Source organism: Nycticebus coucang, chromosome 9 (assembly GCF_027406575.1).
Source record: "Nycticebus coucang isolate mNycCou1 chromosome 9, mNycCou1.pri, whole genome shotgun sequence".
Classification (NCBI taxonomy): Eukaryota; Metazoa; Chordata; class Mammalia; order Primates; family Lorisidae; genus Nycticebus; species Nycticebus coucang.
The window spans coordinates 91,935,536-91,953,033 of NC_069788.1; the positions used below are offsets into that span (position 1 = coordinate 91,935,536).

The following is a 17,498-nucleotide window of genomic DNA, read 5'->3' on the forward strand; positions in this document are numbered from 1 at the left end:
TCCAGTCCTAAAAAGGAAGGGACTCCAGACAACTTGGACGGAACCTCCAGGACCCTGTGCTGAGGGAAGTATGACAGGCATAAAGAGACCAGCACTCTATGAGTCCACTTATGTGGGTGCACAGAGCGGTCAAATTTTAGGATCAGAAAGAGTTAAAATGGAATGATAGTGTCTGGGGGCTGGATGGCAGGAGGAGTTAGTGTTTAATGGGTACGGAGGTTCAACTGGGGAAGACAAAAAAGTTCTAAAGCCGGATGATGGTGATGGTTGCATAATGTTAATGGACTTAAGGACACTGAATTGTGACTGTGACACGCTTTCTCATGCACCAGGTAGCTGACGGGCATTATTTCTTTTGATTTTGCCAGGTAAGTACTATGACTCCATTTCACTGATGGAAAAACTGAGGTTTAAGGAGGCCCTGTCCCTTTTCCAGAGCCACATAGCTCACTGGCAGAGGGAGACCCTGACCCAGGTCAGGCAGACTCTACATTCTCACTATTCAAAGTGTGGTCTCTAGACCAGGGGCACTGTTAGAATTGGGGAGCCTGCTGGAATGCAGGCCTTCAGACTTCCTGCACCCACATTTTCACAGGGCCCTGGGCCACCATGTGCACATAAAAGATGGAGCAGCACTTCTCTGAGCTACAAGCCACACCGTCCAGACTTCCTGGATCCCTTCTCACTTTATGGGGTGAGTCTAAGGACTCCTGGTGAGCTTAGGGCTGGAGGCGGGAAGCAACATCTCCCAGTGCATGTGGTCTGCAGACAGGGTGCCAGCAGCCCCTGCTTTCTCCCTTCTTTCTCCTGACACACGTGGGCAGTGGGTCATGGCAGCCTGCAGGTATGTAGCTACTTTCCACGCCAGCTGCTACATTGAGAATTTTGCTGGCTAAGGAAAAAACAAGAAAGGATTTACTGATCAAAGGGATTTCAAAGCAACTCTTTCAAGGGCCTCTGAGGCCCACAGAAGAATTACCCAGAAATTAGAGAGTGAAAAGGCACAACAATGCGGTGAGTCCCTTCTGCTGCCAGCACAGAATGGCTCTCTACATACCCTCTGCCCAGTCTAATCAACACATCCCAGGTACCAGATTTCCTTTTGCTTGAGGCACTTTAGGAGAGCACTTTAGGAGAGGAGAGCTGCCCCTTGGCTCTTCTGCCTGTCAAGAACTTCCTGGGTGCAGCCCCTAACAGCCCAGCCAGTCACCACAAACCATCTCAAGAGCCCCTTCTTCACACAGCCCTCTCTCACATAGGCTTAGCTAATAAGCCAGAGCTACTTAGCTTCTCTAATCTCTGCTCATAAGTCATTCTATCTACTCCATTAATCGCCTTTATCGATGCTCCTGTGGGTCTCCAGAGTTTCCACTGCTTTCTGGTCCCAGGCTTCTCCAGGCTGAAGCCCTCTCATGTCTGGCTCTCTCCACAGCTTGTGCATTTGCATGTCCTGTGTTACCCAAGCACCCAGCCCAGTGCATCATCTGGACAGCGCCCCACCCAGCAGGTGCCCAGAGGTGGGCAGTTAAGCAGGTCGTAGGGCAGACAACAGCCCAGCTTCCAGAGCAGTGCACCCCAGGCTTGATCCACCCTCATGGGCCAGCACACCCATCAACTCAAACACAGATCAATTGAAAATATTTCCTTTGTCCCTGATCTTGCCAGGTTCTCTCTTACCACCCTATTTCTGCAATCACTGTATACACCACCAGAAACATTCCACCCTCCCCATCTGTCCGGCCAATACCCACTGTGTCAAAGCAGAGCTCAAATGCTGCACGTGAAGCCTTCCAGCCACGCTGGACATGAGAGTGTATCACTCCAAGTCACATGTGGCGGTAACAATCTACCTTGTCCTTCCAACCTGCAGGCTCAAAGAGGACAGGGACTGCCCTCCCTAGTCCTGGCCCCCACGTGTGCCCAGTGAGCATCTGTTAGATGCATACTTTGGAACGTAGTATGTACAATATATCCCAGGCTGTACTTGGATAAGGATCTTCTTGGACTAGGACACTCTATAGGGGTGTTAAGGAAGGAAGAAATGCTTCCCATAGTCCTTGGAAACTAGGGCAGCCATGGACGGTTTCTCTGCATCTGTGATCAGAGCCAATGACTCCTGCCCATCATCATTTTGCACATCCAGCATCTGCCTAATTATACAGATTCTGCCTCTTTCAACCTATTCCTTAACCCCCACACAAGAGTATAATTTTTGCCTAAATCTCTTTGCAACAGTTCCTAATTAATCTAACTTCACTTTCGTTTGCTCCAAACTTATTAAGCATAATGCTAAGAAAGAACTTGCATGTATTATCTCGATTTAAGCTATCTTCCTAAAACACAGAGCTGCTCAGAGACCATCCCTGGCTCCCACTACCTACAAGGGAGAGAGAGCACAAAGGCCTTTGAGTGTTTAAGGCTTTTGGTTCCAACATACACTACAGGATGAGTCCCTAGCCACACCCACCCACACGCCTCACACGTCAGGCTTACCCAGCACCTATCATTCCCTCACCTTCCTCCCCCAGGAAGTACAGACTCTGGATTCAGGCTGCCCAAGTTCAAATCCCTGCTCTGCCAATTCCAAGCCAGGGGTCCTATTTAACCTCTCTGCCTTACATCTTTTGTGAAATGGAGATGGTAACATGACCGCCACCACCTACCATCTCCGGGTGTTGAAAAGAGCAGGGAGGTGATGGCAAAGCACTTCTACTGGTGCTGACTGCACATCTGCTCCATTATTGGCCTTCAGAACTCACACTTTCCCATCTCAATGCCACCTTTGAAGTGATTCCCCCTTTGATCCTGACATTGAGGACTTAATTGTCTCACCTCTGAACTCCCCACCAGAATTGTGGCACTTTGCATTCCTCCAATTATCACAGGTTAGTTTTGTAGGTCTCTATCCTCTCAACTTGAGTGGAAGCTCCCCAGAGGCAGGGCCCACATCTAGGACCATTTAAATTTCCCCACGGGATCAGCAGACAGGGCTATTCAATCACCATGCGTCCAGCAACCACAGTAAAACCAAGGATGGCTTCCTTTTGCTTTCACCAAATAACCATAGTAGGTGGTTATTTTAATAAACACATATTTTAGGTAGAGTGCTAAGCACGCTGCCTTGGGATCTGCCTAGCTATCCCTGAACTTGGCATATATAATGAAATCAGGAGCCAGCCAAGTGCAGTGTGAGATGAGATAAACCAGCAGTGGGGTCACGAGAGCTGGTATGTGGGGGGATGGTCTGATCTGCTTCACCTTTCTACTCTAGCCACATGCTCCATCAGCAGCCTTTGCCTCATGTGAGCCAACCACAGTGCTTCACAAATCCTATTTGCGGTTTTATGGATCAATTCTGAAAGCCCCAGATAACTGACTGTCTCTATTTGACAAGGAAGGGACGTTCTTCAAAGGGTTAAGGGTCTACGACAATCATGCAGGTATCAGTAATCAGGTCTGCACAGCGCTCAGCATTTAATTTTTAAAAGTCTGTGGGATAAATTACATCATTATGCCCATTTCATAGACAGGAAACTAAGGCTCAGACAGCCAAAGTGACTTGCTCAAAGTTGCACAGACTCTGTGTATCTGGGCTGGAACGCAAACTCTGCTGTCCAAATTCCCTCTCATTCTTCATTCATCGGGTCCCACCTCACCAAACACACTGAGCATCACTGCACCCTCAAGTCTGAGCAGTGTCTTGGTGTCAGCCACGCAAAAAGTCAACAGCATCTTGTCCTCCAATAATTACTGATCAGTAAATATAAGCTCCAGATATTCACTTTTAACTTTCACTCAATACAAAGCAAGGGCTGCAAACTTCATCCTCCATCCTTCATCAGAGGCCAGTTCCAAAAATTTATCCCGTAAAGTTACAGTTCAATTTAAATTCATGGTCAGAGGTAGTTTCAGCAGCAAAAACCTGTGCCACACTCTGTGCAAGGCACTCTAGCAAGCAGTTTATGTAAAAGAACCATTTAGGGCTCACAACCCTGTGATAAAGGTAGTATGTGGCCTCCTCTCATGCACATGGGCAGGCAAATGTGCCAGGGAAGTTTAACTGTAGGTTCAAGTGTGCTGTGAGTAAAAAAGGTTAAAAAGCCATTAGGTTAGAAGGTAAGGTTGCTGGTTCAAGGTCACATAATAGGAGCAGAGACAGCATTGGAAATCAGGCACTTTGGCTCCAAAGTCCAAGTTCTTAACCTCTGAACTCTGATCCTTAACTCCTCTTGGGTGTGTCCTGATCTTTCGCAAGGCGTGGTCAGGCTTAACGGGACAGCCAGAGAAACAGTAGCTGCTTCTGTGGCTGAGGGGTAGAAAGAGGTGGCCTTCTATCCAGTCACCATTTGCTGTATGCTGAGTCCTGTGTCTAACTTCAGTCTCCAAGAACTCAAAAGCAAGAGGAGACAGAATGGCAATACCTACATTATTATAATTGCAATCTGTCGTGAACTGCTACTGAGCCAAGCACAATTTGTGAACTGAGGTAACTTTCCTAACTGTGGCTTAGCAGGGCCACCGGAACCAGTTTGCCAACTTCATCCTGGGCCATCTCTCAGGTACCACCACCACCCCATCCCCCCCATTAAAAGGAAAAAAAAAAAATCAAAGTAACCTGATTCAGTTGTATCCCTAGCTGAGCACTGACTCTTTGATAAATCCCCAAAGCCTAATTACTTACTATTGTGCCCGGTAGTCTTATGAGGTGTTTGTTTTCTCTTTCCCCTCAGACAGCCAATGAGCAAGGTGCAGTGTTGCTATCAGGCATCCCTCCAGGTCCAGGAGAGGCCGCTGCCACTTCTCAGGGAGCACTCTCAGATGCACCATGCTGTCTGCTTAGAGGTATGTCCACAATCCACACCTGTCACCCTTTGAGGCCAGGCTCAGACGCTGTCTCCTCCAGGGAGGGCACCTTTACCCACACTCTGTCCTCCATAACACCCCCATAAGGGGATCCCCCACCATGATATTTGCCGGACACAACTTGGTCTGTTATCTGAGCCCCAGGCTATGTCTCCCATACTTCCTGGTGGCAAGGACTGGGTCCTTTCCAGCTTCAGAGCCTAGTACTGTGCAGGGCATGTTGACATGAAACATGCATTGCATTTAGTTTCTCAAACGTACCAGGAGACCCAGGGCTGGAGCCATGCGCTGTGCTGAACTGGCAAGGGGACCTGCAGGACCAGAAACCAAGTGGCTATGTGTTCCCATCTCTGCAGGGGAGACCCACTGGGCAGAGAGCACCCAGGCTTCTCAGCCACACAGTGACCTTCTTTCCTTTCCCAAGGGGGACATCCACTGCTTTTTCAGAAGAAACAGTAAATTATTCCAGCACATTTATTTTTCTTCCTCTTTAGTAAATTGCTATGCTCCAATGGCCTCTTCAATAGTGGACAATGTTAAATTTTAAAAATCCCTTTTCATGTGTTCAGCTTTTCAGTCACACTGAACGACCAGATCTCTTTCACCCAAGGCAACACATGGCAATGCTTAATGATTTCCATTTTTAACTCAGGGAGGAACATTTCTCAGAGTTCAAGAGGAAGACGAGTGGGCGCTCTCTGGATTGCAGGAGGCCACACAGCATCAAGAGCGGAGAATCTGCAAGTCAGGGGATAGCAGATGGCCCAGCAAGAAGGAAAGATTGCTAGCAGATGGTCCCAATAGTTGGGATAAGGCAAAAACACTTTTGATTGCAAACAAATCGGTATTAGAAACATACCCAGAATTGGGGCCCACATAGATGTTTGCTGTTGCAATGGACAGGCATTCCCCATTTCTCGGAGGGACACCCAGACAGTGACAGGTTGGAATTTGCTACAGAAGTTCTCATCTCTGGTTTGTCTTTTTCTATGTCATTTATTAACAGTGATGAATAAAGACACAGGGTCACAACTCAGAGCACTCAAATGAAAAACCTGGATCCACAGAGGGTTTTTAGGGAAATCAAACTATATACCTTCAAGGTAGACACATGTCATTTCACACCTACCCAAACCTATGGAATGTACAGCAGAGTTAAGTCCTAATGTAAATAGTGGCTTTAAGTTAATAACAATGTATCGATACTGGCTCACCAACTATGACAAACATGCTACAGGAACACAGGATGTCACTAACACAGGGAACCGTGGGCAGTGAGAGGTGTGATAAAGAAACTTTCTGTATCTTCTGCTCAATGTTTTTTTGCAAACTGAAAGCTGCTCTAAAAAAATAAAGCCTATTAATTACACACACACACACACACACACACACACCTGGCTCTGCTTTTTGTTGGCTGGATGACCTTGGACTAGTTACTTAATCTCTTTGGGTTTCTTTTTCCTCATCTGCAAAGTGAGAACAATTACAGCACCCACCTAAAGGGCCAGTTAGGAGAAGCAAGTATGTTAATATGCAGAAGTGCTTGGAATAGTGCCTGGCAAGTATTACCCTAGTATCAGCCATGATGCTGATACTGACAATGATGATGACAGCAGCTACCAGGTGCTCCATATGGCTTAAATACTGGTGTATGTCACGTGGCTTAAGTCTCTTAGCAGCCCTGTGAGGCAGGTAGGAAGAGCTGCTATTTACAAGAGAAAAATCCTGAAGCTTCAGGAGATTATGTAACTTGTCTAAGATCACATGGCCAGTAAAGGGTGAGCTGGGACTCAAACCCATGCATCTGCCTTTACCATGCCAACTATCATCTCCAACGGAGACAGCCTTTTCTGGCTGCCTGAAAGTCTTTGTACTTACCCAGCAAAAGCCAATCCTAAAACTCGGGCCCTCGGCTTCTAAGCCACTGATCAACTATGTGACATCCCATCCACCCCCAAGGCAGGAAAAGAGTGGACACACAGATAACAGGTTGCTCTCTTCCTCAGCCTCCATTCACCAGCAGGTTGGTGGCTCTGCCAGCCTATGGCTGTCCAACATGATTGGTGACCATTTCCCACAAAAGACACCTGGCTTTCTGGAAGTTACCCTGCCCCGGCAAGCTCCTCCCCAAGCTATAGCTCCCACCCCTGCAGTCTAAGTCAGGAACTGAACTGTGATCTCCCTGCCAGCAGTGGTAAGATCAATTCTTGCTCTTATAACTCAGGATTGGCTTTTACGTAGCAACTTCAAAACTTCATCTATGTGACTTGTCTTCCAAGCCCGCTGGAGCAGCATTCTAGCAGACGTTTGTTCGGAATCCAGACGCTCATCTTGCTGGAGGTCCCACTGCACCACCTCACCCACTGGTCCTTGTCACAGCTCCAGGTCCGTCCTCCCACTCTTGATTGCTTGTGCTTTCTGCATCTCTGCTCTCTGCACCGGGGAGCCTGTGGAGACCCGCCACAGAGGGTACCTGCCCATTGCTCTCATCTCCCCCACCCCAGGCTCAGCACTAGCTCCTGTGCACGCCCCAAGCTGACCACAAAAAATGCTGCATCTACTGCCTATATCTGTCTCTTCTGCCCCTGAAGACGAAACCCCTTCATCCTCAGACTCTCCTTAACACCCCTCCATCAGCCTTCTATCCTGGGGATACACAGCCACTAGGCATCTCAGAAGACATATGTGGAAGGAAGAAAACCATGCATGACAAAACAGATCCTAGAGGACAACTTAAATCCCCCCCAAAACACGAGAGGGAAAACCAAGCCCCTCTTGGTGCCCTCTCTTCCTCTTGTTGAACAAGGTACATAGGATATTGGGAACCCAAACCAACAGAGGTCACATAGTGGATGACGAACCACCATGATGAAGCTCAAATGCAGGAGAAACCATGCCCACCCCTGGTCAATAGTCAAAATGTAAAACAGCACCTGTCAAAACCCAAGAAAGTTGTTTCTATTTAGAATTAAGTTCTATGAGGTATGCAATCCTCCAGCATCCTAAACCCTCCAAAGATATATTAAAAAAAAAAAAATCAAAACAAGAAATTTATTTCCAGAAGAGACCAATAAATAAATGCTTTGCGGGCTGTTTACTTGTTAACTTGTTCTTAGAAAATTCAATTGACAAGTAGTTTTTCAGTGCCTACTGTAAAAGGCATGGTATCATCTCTGGGGTAAGCAAATAGAAAATGATAATAAAAATAGAATTTAGTGTCTGAGTATGAATTACGTGCCAAGCGCTGCTTTGAGTTCTGATGGGTACTGATTTAATTCTAACAAGCTTATAAGGTGGGTCGACCCTTGTCCACCTATAGAATTGTTAGAAATAAAGGTCTATTGTTTAAGCCGCTCTGTCTATGGTATTCTGTTATAGCGGCCCAAGCTAAGACAGTTCCCAAGGGACAGATCACTCATGCAGTTGAAAAATATGCACATAACTTTTGACTCCTCAAAAACTTAACTGTTAATAGCCTCCTGTTGACCAGAAGCCTTACTCATAAACAACTGGATAACACATTTTCTATGTTATATATTTTATGTACTGTATTTTTTATAGTAAAGTAAGCTAGAGAAAAAAATGTTATTAAGAAAAGCATAAGGAAGAGAAAATAGGTTAACTCTTCATTAAGCAGAAGTGGATCATCATAAAAATCTATCCTCATTTCATGATGAGTAGGCGGAGGAGGAAGGGGCAGAAGTAGAAGGAAATCTACGTGTAAGTGGGCCCTGGCGGTTCTGTTCAAGGGTCTACTGTAATTATCAACTCCTTCCCAATTTACAGATGGAAAAACTGAAGCACATACTGTGGTTTTAAAAAACAACCAAGGCTGCATACCACACCTTCTGGGGGCAAGACATGATTGCAAGAGGGACTTTACCTACCAAATGCAATCAGTGTAACCTGGCTTATTGTACCCTCAATGAATCCCCAACAATTAAAAAAAAAAAAACAAAAAACAAGGCTTCCACCTTTTATGTTGTAGTTGGGGGAGGTAAATAATCTAACAATGGATAGGATTGGCACAAGTAAGGTCTGAGACGATGCTGTGAACAGCCAGTGACTTAGAAGGCTGGACCAAGTGACTAGGGAAAGCTTTTGGATGTGACAGTGACAAGGAGGAATCTGCCATGGAAGATCTGGATGAAAAGTGTATGATTTCCAAAGCTCTAGAAGCTGCCGCCAGAACACATACGTCAAGGGTTCTGATTTCACGGACTAGGGCTGGGCCGTGGCATCTGCATTTTTCAGAGTCCTCCTGGTGTCTCCCACTTGCAGATCCAGGTTGAGAAGCACCATCTTCAGCTGTCTTTAGACACTCCAGTTGCCACCACCAAGAGACGCAGGGAAACTCATTGGTTCCTTCTAGAGACTGAATATTTGAGACCCCATCCTAAAATTCATATTTTGAGGCCCTAACCCCCAGTGTGATGGGGAGGCAATTAGGATTAGATGAGGTCATGTGAGTGGGTTCCCCATCGTGGGATTAACTCCCTGATGAGAAGGAGAAGAGAGACCAGAGAACTTGTTCTCTCTCTCCACAAAGTGTGCATAGAGCAAGAAGGCAGCTGCGCAAAAGCCAAGTAGAAACCCCTCACGAGACACCAGAGCCATTGGCACCTTGATCTTAAACTTGTCCACCTTTAGGATTGTTAGAAATAAACGTCTAATGTTTAAGTCACATGGTGTTCTGTTACAGCAGCCCAAACTAAGACAGATGCCAAGGGACTCAAAGTCACTATCACTCCTTCCAAATTCATCCACTTTGCAAAGAGGGACTCGCTTTACTTTCTCAGTGTTTGCTCTGCACAGCCTGTGAAAATAAACCTCCAAGGCCTAGAGGTTCAGCTCATGCCTTCAAATCTCTGGGGAAAAATTAATTATAAATTTTCCATAGACATCATTGGTCAAAAATAAAGCAGATTTTATTTTAGCTTCTCTACATTAAAAAAAAAGCAACCAGTTTTCAGGAAAATAGCTCTGTTAAACTGGTGTCAACATTCAAATATTTGTTTGAATAGCTTTTGTTCAACATTCAAATATTTATTGAATACCCACCAAAAAAACAGTGTTCTAGCCCAGTGCCTCTTGGCCTTTGGTGTGCAAATGAGTCACCTGAGGATCTGGTTAGGGTGCTGATTCTGATGCAGTAGGTGGTCTGGGGTGGGCCCAAGATTCTGTATTCCTAACAAGCCCCCAGCTGATGCTCTCACCCCAAGTAGCACGTCTTTAGGTCAATGAGCACCAACTCTGACTTCATCTTGAAATCACCCAGAGAGTTCATAAAAGGTATAGATTCCCAACCAACTAAATCAGATACTCTAGAGGAGACCCTAGGCACTTAAAAATATATAAAGTTCTTGTGGTGCCTTGAGAATGCGGCCAAACGTCTCTTATGACCACAGAACAGGTAGGCCTTGAGGGGAGACAGATAACAATGAAATAAGTGACTATAGACAGTGATAGAAGTCATAAAAACAATACAGGGTAATGTGATAAGGGGGTGACAAGATCGAGGTGGGGGTGATGGGGGCTTTTACACAGAAACACAAGTAACAAGATCACAACACCACCACCAAGATCTGGGGAAAGGACCCACCAGAACAAAGAGCTCATTATTTTCCAGAGTCTTCAGGGAAGACTAAAGCAAGGTCCCATTCATGTTTTTAGGGAAAGGAAGTTACTCCTCACACTTGTAAAGAGGAGCATTAGAAAGTACAGAAGATAAGACACAGCTTCCCCTACCCTGGAGGATCCTGTGAGTTAAAGTGGGACACCAACCACGGCTGGTGTTTTGGCACAGGAGGAAAGCTCCATCTTCCAACATCCCTAAAAGACCACCACTGGCAGAGCCGGATATGAGGCCCTCTAATTGGTGGAGGTGGGCGCAAAGCAGAAGCCTCAAGAAGTTGTAAGACCCTGCAATTCTTATGCAGAACCTGTGCTAACTGTATAGAAAGAAGGCAGCCATTGGATAACACCACCTGTCACCCCTGAAACCCTAACTTGGACCTCTGGCCCACCCTCCTCTCAGTGTCTGCCCCTGGATAGGAGCCTGTGAACAGATGTAAGGAATTGAATGTCTGCCCCCTAAGTGCCCAACCTCTCCATCTCCCAGGTGGGGTCCTGGTGTTAGGTGAGGCAGCGTCAGTCCCCTCCCTCCAGCTGCACAGTCTATGACTGAGGGCTAAGCCAGTCTGGGGCCCAGCACTGCCATGGCCAGATCAAGTGGCTAGAGTGGTCTCGTGGCCTAGGCCAACTCAACCTGACAGAACCACCAGCTTCTACAGAAGCAGGTCAGCCACAGGTTTGCTTTTCCCTAGCAAAGGCTAAGTAGAAACCCCTCTGAGGTTTCTGAGTCTGGGAAGACATAAGGTTGGACTTGCAGTAACCATCTTTCCATGACAGAACACAACTGAGTCCAGACAGAGAGAAACAGAATCATAGACCCCTCTTACTTTGATCCCTCACTTCTAGTTACTAAGCCACTAAATTCCCTTTTTTGCTAAGCCCTATTTAGGGAGACTTGGCTCATTTAGACACCGAGACTACAAAGAACCACATCAGGCCAGCTCACCCCTCTCTGAGCACCTAAAGTGCCTCCTGTGGGACTGCTCAGTGGAGCATCTGCAGTCCCTCACGGTCACCAAGTTCTCCCTGGGTTGAGATCCTGTCTTCTCTACTCCATTATAAGCTACTTGATAATAAGGGATGCATTTTATACTAACTTATACACCCCACTCCCTGTTAAGTATCCACAACAGGGCTGAGCACACAACAGGTGCTTGCTGCAGACCTGCAAAACAGACAGGGAGTGGAGACCCTCCTGCGCCAGGCAGAGGAAGCTGGCGGGGAAGGCAGGCCCCAGCCCCCACCTGGCCTGAGGAGAGCAGGGGGCTGGTGTGGTGCAGTAGGTAGGTGCAGCGTCTGGAGCCAGGTGACCAGGGATGCTCTGCCAGCAGAGACATGTTGAGAAGCCACTGACCTTCTAAGCTTTGTGTTTCTCATCTTGGCAAAAACAAGGTAAGGATTAAAATGCACAATACATCAAAATGCACTTTCATTCCACCACTTGACCAGTATTTACTGAGTCCTTTCTGTGTGCCAGGCTCTACTCCAGAAACAGTCAACACAAAGTCAATGTGATGTTAACTACTGCTGAATGTACTGTCAATTTCCCTTTATTTCCCTCACTATTAGAGGGACAGGGTAAGATCTTCCTTTCAAATACAATGGACACTTTATAAAAGTTAAAAAATAATTTTTGATCACACAGTATCAGATGCCGATGATACAGAGATCACAGTGAGGTGCAGGAGAACTCTAAAGGAATGGGGCTCCAACTGAAACCCCATGCTCAGACTATATAGGACAGGAGTTACTGGAGAAGGGTACAGACAGCCCAAGACGAGGACATCAGGGACCCAGAAACCAGTCAAAAATTCCCTAATTCTGACTCTTTATCCAGAGTAGTAAAGTGTCCCCAGGTGGATGGTGTCAATTCTACCATTTCAGGTCCCTGAGATGGGCCCAAACATTAGCCATCCCTGGCCTTATGCATGTTGATGGTATGGAGTCAGTGTCCCTTGGCACACATCAGCGCAACCCACACAACCACTAGCCTGGCTGATAAGAGGAGAGGTGCTGGGGGAAGGGGATGACAGGACGGCCACCACTGCCTGCTGGTCCCCAGGAGAGGGGCCACTCAGGAGTGGATGCCTAGGTTCAAAGGGAATCCCAGCACTTCTCTACAAGCCTGTGCCTGTCCTTCCCACATCCCAGCATACTTCTCAGAAGCTGATGGTGTAGACGTTTATTTCTTGTACTTCTAAAGGTGGGCAAGTTCAAGATCAAGGTGCCAATGACTCTGGTGTCTGACAAAGACTCTCTCCTTGGCTTCCCTTGAGGGAAGACCTCACTTTTTTATACACGTGGAACCAACTAAACATTTTAGTCAGCAGGCCTTGGTTCCAAAGCCAGTTTCACCACTTACAAGTTTGGTGTGTGTTTCCTCCCCAAATCTCTCCAGACCTGTAAAATGGGTATGAAACCTGCCTCATAGAGGGTGACCGTAAAACACACTCAGACTGTCACCCAACCCTGCTCCCTGGGGCTCTACCTCCCTTTATACACAGTCCCAGGAAGAGCCTAACCAGACTCGCCCAACAACCCTGAAGAAGACAAGTACTATTCTGATCATTTTACAGGTGAGAAAACAGAGATTCAAAAAGACTATATGATTTTTCCAGCAACTCAGTAGAAAAGACTACTATAATAAAACTTTAGTTCCCTAGAGGCTGTTAAATACCCCACCCCACCCCACTGGATCCTTCTTACAGAGACCCCCAAGAGTTGGAGCCAGAACAAAGCCCAGAACTGCCCCATCCGAGGCCTGGGCAGTGTCCACAAGCCTTGTTGCCTGCCAGTACACGCTCTTCCTTTGATGATCTCCTTCCTTTGTTTAAGCAAAACCTGCCTGCTCTGAACCCCAGGAGAAGTCTGAAGAAGAATATTAAAACTGCTTCCCAGGGCAAGCAGAATCAGTCTCAGGGGCCAAATGACACCCTGGGAGTCCCCAAAACAGAGAAAGGGCCCCAGCACCCCAGAGTGTCCCACCCTAGCAGCTGCCCTGGCTCCAGCCCTGGTGGGTCATCCAGAAGTGCCATCCACCAGAGCAGCTGGATTTGCTGCCCCCAAAACTCCAGCAAATGGACACAGTGAGCACAGGGAAAGCAACAAAGCTGTCTAAGCAAATAAACAAAATCAAGATAGTGAGGGAAAATACTTAGCCTTCAGGAGTATTGTGAGAACAACAAAAAAAAAAAACCTTTAAACTCTTGAATGTGACCTTTTTAGTTGTTGGATAAAGAAAGCACTTGAGTTGCTTAGCAGCACAACTAACTGATGATTGTCTGTTACTTTTCAACACCTAACAGAGCTACTCTTTCCCACTCAGGTGCATAAACACCAAAGCTTTGGTTGTAACTGCCCACATAAGCACTGTCTCCTGTCCAGACCCAGTGTCTTGGTAGACAGGGTGGACAAGAATCTATTTCTTACCAGGATCTGTGCAGTTCTTGGTTGGCTGAGTCATATTCACTGTTGCCATCAACTTTCTGTTTCTCCACGTGTCTGGTAGGACTCGTTTGCTAGCAGAAGCTGTTTTGTGCCCTGGATTGGAAAATAAGTCATAGATACCATTAGCCACAATGTGATGGCTGTAGTCCTGAAATGCCCTTACATATGTGTATCTATAATGGCTATGTCAGCAACAGCTCTATTTGACTATTTGCAGGGGTCCTCAAACTTTTTGAACAGGGGGCCAGTTACTGTCCCACAAACCAATGGAGAGCCAGACTATAGTTTAAAAAAAAAAAAAAAAAACTGGGTGGTGCCTGTGGCTCAGTGAGTAGGGCGCCAGCCCCATATACCGAGGGTGGCGGGTTCAAACCCAGCCCCGGCGAACTGCAACAACAAAAAAAAAAAAAAATGGCCGGGCGTTGTGGCGGGTGCCTGTAGTCCCAGCTGCTCAGGAAGCTGAAGTAGGAGAATCATGTAAGCCCAAGAGCTGGAGGTTGCTGTGAGTCCTGTGATGTCATGGCACTCTACCGAGGGCGGTAAAGTGAGACTCTGTCCCTACCAAAAAAAAAAAAAAAAAAAAAAAAAAACCTACGAACAAATTCCTATGCACACTGCACATATCTTATTTTGAAGTAAAAAAAACAAAATGAGAACAAATACAATCACACCACCTCATGTGGCCCGTGGGCCGTAGTTTGAGGACCCCTGATTTAGAGTCACCTTTAGGGAGTGATGCAATGATCAGAAGTATGATATCACCTTACATACAGTAGTCTGTTTTCCAGATCTAGTTCATTGTTTCTAGGCCCAGATGTGTCAGCATATGCTCTGACCTTGGCTGAGACCACACTGATCTCAACCCATAACAGGTGCAACAATGGGCTTAAACAGGTAACCATTAAGTTCTATTTCAGGAAACATACTCAGGCAGCCCTGCTCTGGAGAAACTACAAATGGTTACTAAGTCAGCAAGCAGGTAAAGACACGGATAGGGTCTGGCCCAGTACTTCTCACACTTGAATGTGCACACAAATCACCTGCGCATCTTGTTAAAACATGCAGGTTCTGATTCAGTATGTCTGGACTAGTACCCAGGATTCTGTACTAACAAGCCTCCAGGTGATGCTGATTTTACTGGTCCAAGGGCCATAAACAGAACAAGAAGGAAGAATTCATGGATGCCCAGAACCAAACTTACAAAGTCCCAAAGGGAATTCCTGATCCAGCAAATAAAAATGATTCTCATTTCAAGATCTTTATTCATTTACTTCTCCTGATGTGCTCACTGCGTCAGCTGGGAAATAATACCTCTTCTATAATGCTGACATCTGAGGGCCTCTAGGTATTTTTTTTCTGGTGTGTAATTAAGGGGAAAAAACACTGACTTGCCCAATTGCAAAGCACCAGGTATTAATAACCTTCTGGAGTTTCACAGGAAAGAGCTATTTTTTAACCTTCTATCCTCAAACCACAAAGTTGAGGCCTTGAAAGGCAGCATTTTTTAAAACTTTAACCAAGTTCCGCTGATTTTTACCTATCACTATAAACCTCTCTAAATTGTCTCTAGATGCATTTGGCCTAACTGCTCAAAACACCACCTACTTTATCCATGTCTTGGTTGCTAAATCACCAGCATTTCTTTTGTTTTTACATTAAAAAAAACTAAAGGTTCACAGCATCCAACTCAAAATGAGAATATGGGGAAAGCGGATGTCCTCTTAAGGTTACACATGGGCTCACATCCCCCAGATTCTGTAAGTTCCTCCTCTTTCCCCACTCCATCTGAAATTTGCATGTCCTCAGGGATTCCCAAATCCCTGTTCTAGCAAGAGGGAGTTATGCGTTGCAGCTCTACACACCAGTCCTCTCCTTCCGTGGGGATTAAGAGGAATTGAGGGAAGCGGTACTGAGCCGTGGCAGTGACAGCAGTCCCCCACGAGGCAGACTGTCCCAACGCTTTTAGCGTTTGAGGAGGACGTGTCAAGACACCCAGGGCTACGCTCTGGATCAAGACGGAGGCAGGTCCCAGCCTCTGAAGTCTGGGGTTTTGAGGGACGCACTGCTCAACCCCAGCGGATGGGAAGAACAGAAAAGCGGACCAGTTTTGCCCACCCCAGACCCAGAGAGTCAACGCTGCTGCGCTGCCTCTTCCCTGCGCACTCCGGGGACACAGGCGGTACCGGCTTTTGTCTTAGTAACACCCGCCTGCAGCCGCGTCCCCAGCCCCCAGGGGCCGCGCGCAGCTCAAGGGAACTGGGCACCACAGTTCAGAGCGTCCATCAGCCCTCCCGGGTGCGCTCTACCTGCCTGGTGGGGAGGGGACTGGATGAACCCTTGGGACCAACCTGACAAGAAAGGAGGGGGAGACATCTCGGAGCTGCCCCCAAGGCTCCCCAGCCAAAGCCCCCCAACTTCCCAAGGGGAGAGGGCCGTCCCGGCACCTACCCAAGCTGCCGAAGAGGCCAGACGCACAGCACACCAGGGCCAGCACCGCGCACACAAAACCAACTTGCTGCGGCAGCATCTCTTGCCTCCTGCGAACTTTGCGCTGTCGGGTGGTCCCGCGGAGCGCCATCTCCGACCGCCTGGGTGCTGTCCCTGGGAGAGGATGGAAAGCTTCAGCGGCCCGAGGTCTATCAATGGCTGAATGGTGCGGGCGATAAGCGGCTCAGAGACGACGAGCTCCGGGCCAAAGCCTCATGGCCGGCGGTCGAGGTCCGCGGGGAAGCCCGGAGGGGACTGGGGAGGTGGGGGCGCCTGGCGCTACCGGAGCTCAGAGTCCCGCGTCCCGCGTGCGCGCTGCGCGCACCATGGCTCCGTGGTAGGAGGCGACGCCGGCACGGTGGCGCTGGCGGCCCGGGCTTGCAGGGCTGGCGCAGTCTTGGCGCTGGAGCTACTACCTGCCCGCTCGCCCGGCCGCAGCCCTGGCAGCAGCGCCCGAGGGATCCCGGGGGCAACACTCAGTGCACCCTCGCGTCCCGCGCCGCCGCGCCCAATCGCAGCATCCTCCTCCTCCAAGTTTGGCGCGTCCGCCGGCGATGTTTTCCTACTCCTGCCTAGCCAAGCTCCGGCGGCCGAGGGCGCGTAGAGGAAAGGCGGGCTGGACGCGCGGGACCTGCGATCCTCTCCTCTCGGTTAGCGGCCTCGACGTCGGCCCTCCCAGGGGCGCTCTCTCCGCGGGAACTTTCTCCCGGCTCCTTGGCTGCCGGGTGCCTGCGTCTGCTGGGCTGTGGAGCCTCCGTCCCGCTGTTCTCTCCTCCCCTCCTGCCCGCCTCTCACCCCCCTCCCCAGCACGTGTACTCCTCCCCTAGGGCGCACTCCCCCGTGCGCTCCTCCCTTGCCCCGTGAGGCCCAACTACTGACCAGTGTAATTTCCTTCCTTCTGCCTTTTTCTCTCCCTCCTTCCCTATGGAGTCAAAATGAGCCTCCTTCCTTTACTCTCTGAGGCTGTTGAAGACAGGACAAGGGTTTGGCACCGCTGGGGACTCTCGGAATAAGGGTTTCTGCGAAGCGGTCGGTCCTGTCCAGGCTCCCTAAGACCCCCAGAGACG

The 17,498-nt window shown here is 48.2% G+C and overlaps 1 protein-coding gene across 2 annotated transcripts in view; it reads right to left on the minus strand.

The window, feature by feature from the left end:
• The window catches only part of SLC24A4 (solute carrier family 24 member 4), a 152,653-nt gene extending 135,828 nt beyond the window's left edge, over positions 1-16,825 (minus strand). Inside the window, exons 1-3 of one of the 2 annotated variants that reach the window (XM_053603507.1) lie at positions 16,715-16,825; positions 16,393-16,545; positions 13,927-14,037 (exon numbers count right to left, since the gene is read on the minus strand). In XM_053603507.1, the coding sequence (XP_053459482.1) occupies positions 13,927-14,037; positions 16,393-16,522 (241 nt within the window). In that variant the 5' untranslated portion in view covers positions 16,523-16,545; positions 16,715-16,825. Of the gene's footprint in view, positions 1-13,926; positions 14,038-16,392; positions 16,550-16,714 lie in introns of those variants that run through there. The other variant, XM_053603508.1, reaches the window with a different exon arrangement.
• Between the last annotated feature and the right edge of the window lie 673 nt (positions 16,826-17,498).